Source organism: Branchiostoma floridae, chromosome 1, assembly GCF_000003815.2.
Source record: "Branchiostoma floridae strain S238N-H82 chromosome 1, Bfl_VNyyK, whole genome shotgun sequence".
Lineage (NCBI taxonomy): Eukaryota > Metazoa > Chordata > Leptocardii > Amphioxiformes > Branchiostomatidae > Branchiostoma > Branchiostoma floridae.
Window position 1 is genome coordinate 27714501 of NC_049979.1, and position 12883 is coordinate 27727383.

The window sequence follows — 12883 nt, forward strand, 5'->3', positions numbered from 1 at the left end:
GTGTTATTTAATCTTACTGTATGTAAAAATGACTTTAAAATTGAATTTGAAAAGACGAAAAAAATTGCTCTGGGCGCCTTTAAATAACTTATTCTATAGAGTTTGAGCCCGTTTCTACTCATAATTCGGGTATCTTTAATTTCCAACATCCCACCTCTGATGGCCGGCTCGTCAGATGTGACGGGTGGTTCAATGGAGTAGCCATAAGCCAGAAGGGTGCGGATTGCCTCATACCCTTTCTCCCTGTTGTTCTGTTTGACAGACTCGGGGAGAAGATTGTAAGGCAACAGATAGGGATGTCTCTTCAGCTCCTTGTCCTGGGAAAAGAGTGGGCAAATTATCCGTTAATAGTTTCATCAGGTATCTGAACTGAACAAAGTCTTCTTCGTTACACAACCTTCTTTGATTCTTCAGTAAACGTTTCGACCGCCGATCTGTCGTCTTCAACAGTACAAAATGAACTAGCAGCAAGGATGCGTAACGTATCATGTTCGAGAACATCCCAATGTCAAGTAATTACGTCACAATACAATGGGTTAAGTTCGGATTGCACTGACACACAACTAAGTGTTTTATTCAACCTAGGTTTTGGTGACCATCTTCCTCAGAGCAATTACTTGATGTTTGTGACCTGTAAGCAACACCTATGATGCAACACCTATGCTGTCAGTATTGCCATGAGGAAGGTGACAGACGATAGCACAAACGTTTGTCGAATAAAACATTAAAAGAATCTTGTTATTCAAGAACGTTTATCAAACACTAACCTCGACCAGTCCGTGGGTCCACTTGAGCCGGACTCTGTCCCGTGCCCAGATGTTGTGGGTGTTCTCTGCCAGCTGCTCCACCAGCTCCTTCAGCTTTTTGGTCAGGGATGTTTTGGAGGTGTCCACAGGGGCAGGTTTGTACCCATTAGCCATCATGTAGCTGGGGGAAAATGTAACATTTACTTGATAATGTGTACAGTCCATATATTCAGAACTAGGGTGGGTACTGGTACCAAAAATTCAGGTACAGGTCCTTTGTATCCTTGGTGCTGAATATTCAGCTGTTGTTAGAGCACATGAATCATTCCATATTTGAAGTTTCGAAATTCTTTTGTATCATTGGTGATGAAGCTTCATCTGTCGATACAGCACTAGGGATTGGCAATGGTACAGAAAACTCAGGTACAGGTCCAATTCAGGTCGATCCTAAACCTGATTATCTGAAAACTTGTGAGCAGGCGATACTGGAAACAATGGCCTATTTCACTCTAACAAAGGGTTCTGTTAAGTAGAGCAACCGACTTCCACTGGCAGTCTAAAATCCCATCATCATGTTAGCAACACTGACTATCAACTCTCCTCTACTTGTTACCTATGGACTAGTTAGCCCCGAAACAAGTGAATAACAACAATAAGCAACAATACTTACTTCTTTGGCAGCCTGAGTTTCTTGACCTTCTTGGCTGCTTCGATGTCAGCTACACCAATATGGTAGCCAAGAGAAACAATGGCCCTGTATGATACAAAGAAAGCACCCGCCATAAGCTTGGTAAGGAAACATCGCTTTTATATTATGTACATTGAAAACTTGACCATATTTGCAGAATTAGCAATACCAAAGTAGCATCAGCACCAACAGCAGCATGTTTTTAGTATGCTGCTTTTATCAACAACCATTATGCACCTTTGTCAAAACATCCTGCCATTCCAAAGCTATAAAAATAAATAAGATTCAGCTTAACATACATATAAACTAGTCCGTTCCTTTATTTTCATATACCTCCTGATTCTAAATGCTGGTCCTTTGTGGTACAGTTAGAAAAATTAGTTACCCAACTCAGTAAGGCATTGAAAGTACAGTCCTGGTCGGTCAACCATTAGGCACTGGCAACTACCTCCAGTCACAAGCCATATTAAAACAGTCCCGTCCATTTTTACACAGTTAATCCCACCCTGACCAAAAACCTGTCTTTGGCAACCATTTTCCTCTGTCCCTTAAATGGTCGCTAATTACAGGTCTGACTGTACATCAATGCACATAATAACAATAGTGGTACCCCATGTCAATTTACACTAGTTACACCAATCCCATTTCCTCATGAGCATTTTAATTTTCTTCTGTCTTCTTCAAAATACACAAACATAATTTATATGATGGTCTGTGTCCCTTTGTTAAATCCTGTCAACCAGTCATTAGAATCCATATCAATATGAAATGGTCTCATAATTTCTCAATCACTCTTGGTTATATGATATACTATAAAATGATAGATCATATAGCCAAGTGTGTAGTAAACAAAATCATAACTCAAAGACAGATTTTTGGCAGTACAAATTGCAAAAAATAAAGCAGCACTCATATCTGAGACATAAATGTACACACTGCACCATTGAATTAGGTTAGACTGCCATCAAGTTTTAGGAAACACAAAGTTTCTTTTCAGCGGATCAATTTTCATTTGGCAAGTCTCAGGAAGCTTGCAAAATTTTTGCAAATAGTTGTGGGCAATCTTAGGAGCATCATAGCATAATACAGATATTCTATCAATTATATACTCAAAGAAGTTCTATATATCATGATAGTAAAACACCCAGTTACAACTCAGCCAGTATAAAGAACAGCACCTTAAAGCCATTTTAAAGTTAAGGGAACCTCTGCCTACAGAACAGCTCAGAAGATATCATTAATCAAGGCAAACAGTCCACTCTGCTGAAGCATAGCCAGGGAGAAAAGCCATGGGGGAGTCACGCAGCGGCAGCGGGGCTGTAACCATGGAAAAAACACCATTTACTTGAGAGTCTCCTGTGTCAGGTGGGTTTGGGAGTACCGCTCGTTGTGAGGCAACTTGGAAAACACGATCAGGAGCGGCTCCAGCTTATTTCCCTCATCTAGTTTCTGGTGGAACAAAATTTGAGACGTTAACGTTTTTTTGGGGTGGAAGTGGTACGACTTACTTGAGGCTCTCCAGTTTAAAATTGATTTGAGCCGTCCTCTCATCATGGTGAAGCTTGCTGAAGTCATGAGTCGGGGCTCCTGTTGTCTCTCCTCATCCTCAGCCTAACAGTACGGAAACAGTACAGAAACAACCAGTGGATAGGACAGGGTGAAACACTGCCTTTGGTACTGAACATTAATCTTCAAACTAAAATATTTGTTTGTTCACTCGTTCATTCATTTATTCCATTCCTTTCCTATAGGACCGTGTGAAACGTTCCCTTTTTCACTTTCACTGTACTTTAATCTGCGAGCTAAAATACTCGTTCGTTCACTCATTGATTACATTCAATCATTCATTCATTCATTCATTCAATCATTCCTTTCCTCTACTTTAGGAGAGTGTGAAACGTTCCCTTTTGAAGTGTACTTTAATCTGCAAACTAAAATATTTGTTCCCATCCATCCATCCATCCATCCATCCATCCATCCATCCATCCATTCATTCATTCATTCCATAGCGCTGACCTAGAAAGTAAAATCAGAAAGATATTGAGACATACATGTAAACACAGATAGGCCTATATCATTACAGCCCTTTGATTACCATTCATTTCATGTTATGTACAATTTGATAGTACAGGTAAGTCTACAATATGATATTCATGACACATAGCTTGAATGCACAGCTAGCCTAAGGCTGACCCCCATCATCTATCTACATGTACTTACTATGCCGTAACTCCAACCAGCCTCAATCTTTTTCATGCACCAGAGGTCGTGAAGGTTCTCCGTCAATTTTTCCCGTACAGACTCCACAAAGCCAGGCAGGGTGATCTGGGGAAGAAACAAATTCCCTACTGACCATATAGAATACAACACGATGTTTTCGATTTCAATTGAAGCTTACCAGCCAAGCCACATGTCGGATCACTCAAAGGATCCGACCCGCAGAATGGTTGAGACTAAGGGTCGGATGCGGAGTACACCATGTTGCTTTCTATCTAATGTCATTCCCACCCAGTAAAAAAAACACATTCAAATACAAAATATAATAAGTTCTCAAAATGTAACAGAAGTCCTCAAAAAAAATTCCATCAACACCCAGATCTGGTATTCAAATTTTTGACTGAGGCTGACATAACGTGGGTTTGAATTGATGCAATACAACTTCTAAGCCTGTCCAATTCCATAGAATAGAGGACTGGTCCTGAACAGCTGTAAGACCATTATCCAGGCCCAGCTGTCACACAGAAAAAAGCATAAAATCCCAACTTTCCCCCAGAAGGTAACTCACATGTGTAGTGTTGACAGGGTTAGGCACGAGTGGTTCATATTTCTCCAGTCCCTTGGAGCCGTGGATGTATCCCTCATCCACCCCTGCAAAGTGGAAGAGGGGTTCCACTACCAGCGGCTCGTTGGGCAGCAGAAGTTCATAAATCGGTGCATAGCCCTCTGGAGGAAGGTACTGTAAGTCACCGTGTGGCGAGCCAAACAGGAAACGGACACTGGAAACAGAAAAGAAAGACTCTTGTAATTAAGGTCGTGCCACCTCATAACTTCGCCAAATGGTATTTACTTTAATTTGCAACTGATGTATACTAAAAGATTTTATCTTTTAAGATGTAGCAAGTAAGGTCCTCATCTACCTAAATATATATGTATGGTGATACGAAGGATGTTTAATACATGTAAGTTCTTTGTGTCCCCAAGAAACAAGTCAATAGTCACATGTATGAAATGAATGCACTTGTGAAGTATGAATTATCTGAATAAAAGTCTGTTGAATGTCGACTAAAACTCAACCAATCGTGATAGTTACCTTCAGGAGACATCCTTTTGAAAAATTGGGTTTGGGTAAGTCAAATTTTTGGGTTAAAAATTACAGTTTAACTTTGATTAAGAATTATGTGAAGTAATCATAGTACACAGAAAAGAAGAAAGTGAGAATGACATACACTACTTTTGTAGAGCAGCTGATGACTGGGAAGAAGAGACCAGGAGAGGAGTTGAAGTGCTCAAACATCCCCTGCACAGGGTTTCCGTTCATACGGAAGGAGATACAGGGCACTGTGAGGTCCAGGCAGCAGCTCACAATGTCTCCCTTTGTCAACATGTGGGGGTCGTACGACTGTACTCTCCTGGCACGTCCAGCTGTAAGATACATGTACATGCAAGTTAGACATGTCACTCAACTCTCATTCAGCTAGGTCTAACAGCTGTAAGACACATGTAGATGTACATGTAAGTTAAACGTGTAACTGAACCCTCATTCACCTAGGTCTATCCACACAGGTAAATACATTACTTTAGGAAAAATGAATGCAGCACTATCACTTAAGGTTTTGTGCATGGTACAGGGTTGTCAACTAATAGACATCATTCGCTATGATTGGGGCTTAGAGCTCCTGGTGGTGCCCTTATGTGTAACAGCAAAGTCTGTGAAATAAAGTATTGACAGTGCACATACAAAGTGCACATAGGAACCATCTTCCAAAAGATATGCTTTGATGTATCACCAAAACCTTGAATGATATGACACTAACCGGGGACCGCATAGACTTTTTGCAGTTTATGATCCACTGCTGGGTCACGTATTATATTAGCATAATGTGACTTCACATAATCATTGAAATGCTCATTTCCTGACAAAGACTTGAGTTGGACAGCCAAGATTAGGTCCAATTTTTGTGTTGGGAATTACAGTTCCATTTTGATCCAAAATATGACGTTAACTATATTCCCCCAGACAAATTATTTAACGACAGGATCAGTACGTACCTGTCCACAGATGCATCCCATCAAACCCGTAGGAATGGAAGTCGTCTCCCACCCCGTTACTCCCCCAACCCTCGCCACCACCAGGGTAGGGGGAGAAACCACTGGAGTTGGCCCAGCCGACACGCAGGTGGGCGGGGATGGAGGTGTTCTGTTGTACCTCCTCCACAACAAGCTCATAGTACCACTTGGTGTAATGCACTCCACCATCCGCCAGCCCAACATACAGGTTGGGCCGTATGCTGCAGAAAACAAAATATCATCATGTGATATACAGTATGTATCATTGTAGAAATTAGTATTACCATACACAATCAAAGCTGCCTAAGACATTTTCAAGCCAACCACCTGTCCAAAACAACTGATTTCCACCAATCCTCTGGGTGGTCTATGTGTGCCCACCCATAACTAACCAGGATGATGCCCAGGCCATTGGAGATGTAGGCTAGTACGAATCTTTTGAATAGGTAAAATAGTTTGAGAGTTGAAGGATTTCTGAACTTATTTTCATGGCAGAGACAAGTACTGCCCACCTTTGGAAATTGTACCCATACATGTAGCTCTTTCTCAAAGAAATGTGCAAATTCCTATCACTATTCTTTACTTTATCACTGGATATGAGCCAAATTACAGGCAGAATCATTGCTCTTTCATTTTGCTACAACACTTAATGAATTGTTGTCATTTTTGAAAATGCACTTATTATAACAATGCAAGAAAGTATTACCACCCACTAAAAAGTGGTTGAAGACTGAGAAAACATGGAAAATTAAAATAATTATAGCCTAAAATGTAACAGTTCAGGTGCGAGAATGACTTGTTGGCTGATGAGGCCAGCTTGCCAGCCACTCATCCCCTCTGACAGATTAAGTCAGATCACCAAATAAGGTGGTTTAGGCCAGAAATTGTTGTTTTCATTTTTTTTACTTTGTCATAATCCAGCTTGCTGAACAAAAGTGAGTTTGCCTGATAAATAAGCTGATTTTACACCTAAAACCGCAATCATGTTCAACTTGGTGTCATACATGTATCCATTCACGTCATGTCAATTCTCAGTGTTTTACCTGGTGACGTGATCTAGCAGTTTGGTCTGCAGCAGGATGTCCCTGCTGGGCAGCAGGTTGTCCACGATGAGGTTCTGGTTGGATCTAACAGCCACACCATTGCACACACACAGGGAACACAGGACATCCAGAACCTACAGGTACAGGCACAGCATGAACAGTTAACACAATTGTCAAGATCTCAGGTTTATATGACCTTATCCAATTGATACCAAGACAGTTATGAAAATAAAGGCTGTCGCATACACACAACACTAACGTCCGTCTCTAATCCTTAGAAATCCATTCAAAAATTAGATTCACAGCTAGATATGTGGGCACACAAAAGTGCACACCCTTGCAAACCTTGGACTTCTGAGCGACTTACCATGGACCATAGTTCTCTTTTCACCCGCAGTAAGTCCAATGGTCTGAAAATGGACTTACTCAGGGAGGATTGAAGATGGACTCAATCCCTGTAATTGGTGTGAAGGACCTACTCTAGATAATAGTCCACCAAAACAAACAGCTCTCAAAAATGGTGAAACGTGGTGGACTGGGAGTGACTCCCCCTCTGGTACAAGTTTACCTACATGTACAGTCTCTTTGAGGTCCCAGATTTGCAAGCGCAATGCACAAAGTATTTTGAGCCCTAACAGGCTATAACCATGTGCAGTAAACAAGACAATTCTGCTCACCTTGTGGTTTCTGCCGTGCTTCTCAATGAGAGAGATGATGACTTTGATGTGCTGTTCCTTGACCATGTTCAGAGCATCAGGACTCTCAATGAGCACACAGTGCAGCACGTCCAGGATACCGGTGGAGGCCGACTGACTCTCCAGCTTGCTCACCAGCCAGCCCAGGGACTTGGCAAACTTGGTACAGTTGCTCCTGTTCCCTCGGATCATGCAGGCTAGAGGGAAACAAATTTAAGTTTACTCGACTTTAAAAACAAAAAGGAAAGTAAAAGGTAGTCCCAAAGCCTTTTAGAGGCCATACTATTAGGGGAAGTGGTTGTTCTCTACTTTGGCCCCAATAAAAAAGTTGGGGTGGGGGGTGCTTGGTTTATTTTTACACTATGATTTTTAACTTTTTTTAGTATACCAGCAATATATGACCCTTAAAATGCAGGAAACAGTATTTAAAAGGATCAAGATTTAAAAATGTTCCCGGGGGAGTATACGCTCCTATGATTGTTGCACCTTCAGCGTTCAACATGGTGAAAATTCTGTCAGTAATTTCCCTCTCCCGTTAAAAAAATGTCCTCTTATTCCCTTGCAGATATCCTTTATTTTCAAAAAAAGTTTCAAAGCTTTATTTCAATAAATAATACATTAAACAAACAAGTGGTATAAACATTAACAACAAAGATAATAAAAGGACAGTTATACAAGGATGGTTACAATGGGTAGATGGGCTAAGACAGACAGATTGTATTGAGTATAGACTTTGTTTCAAGAAACAATTTGTGAAAAAAAGTAGATATCCTTTATACTACATACACATATAAAAGACCTATGACAGTCTTACCCAGTAATTGGTACAAAGAGTCCACAATTCCCTCATAAGCCAGTCCAGCCTGCTCCCCAGCCACTTGGGCAAACAAACGAGCGCTCTTGAACTCTGACAGCTTGTCGATGACATTACACACCATCTCTATCATACCCTGTCAGACACAAACATCGTGAGAAGGTAGAGTAGTACATGTATACATGATAGGAACTACAGACAGTAACTATGAAATACATACTATACAATACTGTATATCTTTACATATATACTTCATTGTACATTTGTACATGCCATGACCATTGTGTACAATCATGTACATTTTATTCACTTTTTTGCAAGCATTCTTTGTACAAATCTACCTTGGTTGGCAATTGCACAATTGCAGATTATTAAAATCTAAATAGTAAATTCATGATAAAATAAGTACAGGCATATATGGTATTGTGACAAAAATATTTAAGTTCATGATTGGATACCTCCTCCTGAAACAGATCCTGACGGTTTCTCACAGTTTTCAGCTTCAACTGCTTCTCTTCATGAGCTGATAGAAATAAATACAGAATGATGCATAATTTTAAACAACACGGTGTATACGAGCGATCGTGATGATGTCACGGTGACGCAGTGGTAGGCAAAAAGCAGGTGTTTGGCAAAAGGTTGATTTACATATTAACCAGTAATTTGAGCCGCTAATTTGAATGTCAATTTTTTATCCAATCTACTGACGTCCTGGTAGGCAACAACCATCCAATACCCAGCGATCGCTCGTATTCTATATCACTCAAGGTACCAGACCAACTAAGATGCCGTGATGGCCACGGGAGGGCTGGGGTCAAGGGTGATGCAAAATACAGTGTGTTGCATTTTAAATGGAAAAGCACAAATTTCAGTAGAAAATGTGCCAGAAGGTAAGAAACTTTGGTGTCCTATAACTAAAAAAAGTCAATTCCAATGTCCAATATCCAATGTTCAAATTTTCATTCATAGCTTTGGGATAATGACAGCTCAGAGATGGTATTCAACCGGTTTTGACTTTATTCGTCTTTCTCAAGAATCAATGTTCAAATTTTCATTGAACACACAGCACATTCTAATTATTTGATAGGAGCCTGTGTGATATCAGCCATTTTCACGGCCCAGATATGACATTAAAGTGAAGGCTACATGACATTCTATGCTTTGAGAAGTTTGACCAAACTGTATTCTATCTAAGTGGATTATCCAGAAAACTACATGATACTTGAGAGAACAAAGAAATGAATACGGCAGCAGATGGTGATCCAAGACTAGTAATCACTTAACATACTACAAACTATTTTGTGGCTATCTTTCTTGTTATTTAGCCATACATACTTTCATTTTCCGCTGGCTGAGCGAAGTACTTGATGAGATCTGCAATGACAGCCATGATGGCGTCCACTTCCAGCTTCATCTTCTGCCCCTTGGACAGGACGGACAGGTAGGCCAGGTCACTGGAACACCAACACAAACTGTCAGGCACTGTACTCAGGAACATCTCAGAACAGTCATATTCACTAGTATCTATAATATAAACATAGAATACAACATGGTGCGCAGCGTTTCACCCCAGGTACCAGCCCGACCGCCAGTACTGTAGCATCATCTGATGGCTGTAGCCCCTTCTGACCGTTGGAGGATTGGGACCGAGGATGATACGGAATAAAACATGCTGTACTCTTTTCATGTCATACCTACTTAGAAAAAGCACAAATTTTAATTGCACCAGAAATTAAGCAACATCAATTCCAACATCCAAATATAGATCTTTAGTTTCTCGCAGAAGTGCAAGCAGTGCACACAAAGTGGGTTCAATCATTTCGATGGAAGGCCATATTTTGTAATACTACATGTGTAGTATACAATTTTGAAGCCTGGGATATACCGTAAAATATGGACTGGTGTGGAATACCCTTATTGACCAGTATACCAGCCCAGGTATGACATACTTTTATGATCTATTATGAACAGTGTTGTCTTATGCAAAGTTTCTTTTCAAGTTTGTTAATTTTGAGTAAGGAGATTGACATACAAAGAATTGTTTATTGTTACGATTATCTTTCATTTTTTCACATAATAACGCCAAGAACTACAAAAATATAATTAGACAACTTTGGAGTTGGCCCTCAAGTGACACTATGTGTATACTACACGGTGGATAGTGCAAACTACTCACCTCTGCACACTTTGTATTGAACACCTTGGTCCCATTGCTTTCTCAAGGTGAACAAACCACCTAACTCATGAAAGAGGCAGACCTTTTGTATAGGAGCAGGCAGGGTGCATGTATAGATATGCACCCTTACCGCTCACAGGGGAGGGGGATATCTTTTAAGCGCTAATGTTGTGTTATCATTTTAGATCATAAATTTGCTTAGTTTGTTACATAGAAGTCTACTAGTGATATAGTAGAAATATCTTTCTTCAAGGAAATGGTTAGACTTGTAATCAATAAGTGGCTTTGCTCCATCAGGAAACTAGGTGAATACCAGAATGACCTCAACACTTGTCAGCAATAATAAAGGTTTAATAAGGTAGAGCATTTGATTCTCAGACTGCTGAACAATGCTTTTTTGTTAGCTAGTAATGCAATGATATGGCTACAGCTCATGTTTTAGCCAAGAACACTGGGTCACTCCTACTATTCCCATTAGGTGTGCTAGCAATACTAACAAAGTATCATTAAAAAAAACTAGAAGCACACTAGAAGCTATATATGTACATTATATATTAAACAATGGCAACACAAAGATGTCAACTTGTCTTTTCTTGCTACTCTCAGTGTGTGAATAAAAAATGAATCAAATACTGAAAATCAGGAAATTCATCTGATTGCATGTGGTTTTGTGTATGTCTTTTATCACCATATATAAAATAAATCTTTACTGAAAATCAGGAAATACTAATGTACAATAATCTGATTGCATGTGGTCTTGCATCATGTCTTTTATCACCAAGTATGAAATGAATCTATTACTGAAAATACATCTGACTATATATGGGGTTGTTTACGTACATGGTAAACTTGTCAAAGATGCTGGTGGACTTCCTGACGATCCTGGCGGCCTGTGCCTCCTCAGGCAGGGCCCTCTGCAGGGACATGCTGTCGTCCATGTGGCCCTCCACAGACACGATGGCCCGCCTGGTGGCTACAAGCTGAGTCCTCTTGCCACTAGCTGCCTATTAGACAAAGGCACAAACAGTATTGGATTTTTTTTTTACAGATAAAACAGGGACAGGTAATGTCACTACACTGAGGCCTGTGTATAACTGACTCTTGTCAATAGGTAATCAACATCATCAGTCTCAAGATGAGAGAACTCAAACATGAGATCAGACTTAATCGTGCTGAAGAAGACCAGAGTGCATCTTAAAAGTTTCCCCTAAGTAGCAACTCTTTGCTGTGTGTAATTGTTCAAATTTTTACATATTGGATTAACTGGACATTCCTATCAGATGTATTACACAAGAGTCAGTTGTTTTGAAATGTGGTCAGCCAATAGAACATTGCACACCTTTCTAAGGAAACAACAACTGATAAACAATTAATGCCAGGCAGCACCCAGGGTACTGACAACAATTAAAAGAACAGAATCCTTTTCCCTCCAATTATATTTGTACACCAATATTTACATTCAATCAGCCACATCTGTATTTATTCCAAAATGACGTCTACCCCATTTCAGGTTGCTTGTTTGCTTGTTGAACCTACCTGATAAGACAGCCAGTATCCCGTGTCCACATGCTGGATGAAGACAAGAGACTCTCCATACTTGATCTGGGGTGTGCCCATTCCCATAATCCTCTTGTCCCAGGTTTTCTTGTCATCCTGGAATAAGGAAAAATGAAGAAAGAAGCATTATGCACAGAACTTACTTGATATCAAAGGCTTTTATCATCATAATATATTTTCTTGCTGTTGCCAGTACTACAGCCAGTCTGGTCTTCGCGCTGGCCTCAAACAGGTCCCAATATAGGTATTGGTGATATCAAAAATTGTTATGTTGACCCAACCAAAATGACCAGCACACCCTTCTACATACTGCCATGATTGGTGAAGTCTTGTAGGCGTGTGAGACCTACAACATGAGAATCAATGGGCACTGGGTGTACATTCTCTAACTTATGCATAGGTGCTGACCTTGGTGCTGAATGAAGAGCTGCACTTATTTCCATTTCACGCATTGTACTAATGATCACTCAATTGGCGGCTACGAACAAATGATTAGCCATTGAACTAGAGTACCATGCAGAGCCTCATAGTAATCATTTCTATTTGTGACTATCATTCACTACAGAAATGTTATTAAAAAAAATTCTCACCTTTGTCCTTTTCATACAAAACGAGCCGGACTTAGCGTCACACTGATCCTTTGGTACTATAACAACTAAGCGGTTGTCTTTGATGGTCAGGTACTTCCCTGCAATTTTGAAATAATGACATCACTTAATAGACTGTCTTTCTGTTAGCTCAGCTCAAACCATGAACAAGGCTAAAAAAGCTAAGAATGAGAATCTGATCAAACATAACAGTAATCGACCTATCCCATAACCCTGCCCACCTCCCTCAAAAAATAGAAATGCAAAAATTTGACAGACATCTAGTCATT

At 40.2% G+C, this 12883-nt stretch overlaps 1 protein-coding gene across 1 annotated transcript in view; it reads right to left on the bottom strand.

The window, feature by feature from the left end:
- LOC118419221 (ryanodine receptor 3-like) overlaps positions 1-12883 on the bottom strand; it is a 129206-nt gene that overhangs the window by 95526 nt on the left and 20797 nt on the right. Inside the window, exons 12-28 of the mRNA XM_035825574.1 lie at positions 12597-12694; positions 11986-12102; positions 11290-11453; positions 10450-10509; positions 9609-9727; positions 8732-8796; positions 8274-8409; positions 7442-7656; positions 6765-6898; positions 5704-5942; positions 4881-5076; positions 4220-4430; positions 3655-3759; positions 2780-2883; positions 1417-1500; positions 768-927; positions 155-317 (exon numbers count right to left, since the gene is read on the bottom strand). Coding sequence (XP_035681467.1) covers positions 155-317; positions 768-927; positions 1417-1500; positions 2780-2883; positions 3655-3759; positions 4220-4430; positions 4881-5076; positions 5704-5942; positions 6765-6898; positions 7442-7656; positions 8274-8409; positions 8732-8796; positions 9609-9727; positions 10450-10509; positions 11290-11453; positions 11986-12102; positions 12597-12694 — 2370 coding nt within the window. The remainder of the gene's footprint in view (positions 1-154; positions 318-767; positions 928-1416; positions 1501-2779; positions 2884-3654; positions 3760-4219; positions 4431-4880; positions 5077-5703; positions 5943-6764; positions 6899-7441; positions 7657-8273; positions 8410-8731; positions 8797-9608; positions 9728-10449; positions 10510-11289; positions 11454-11985; positions 12103-12596; positions 12695-12883) is intronic.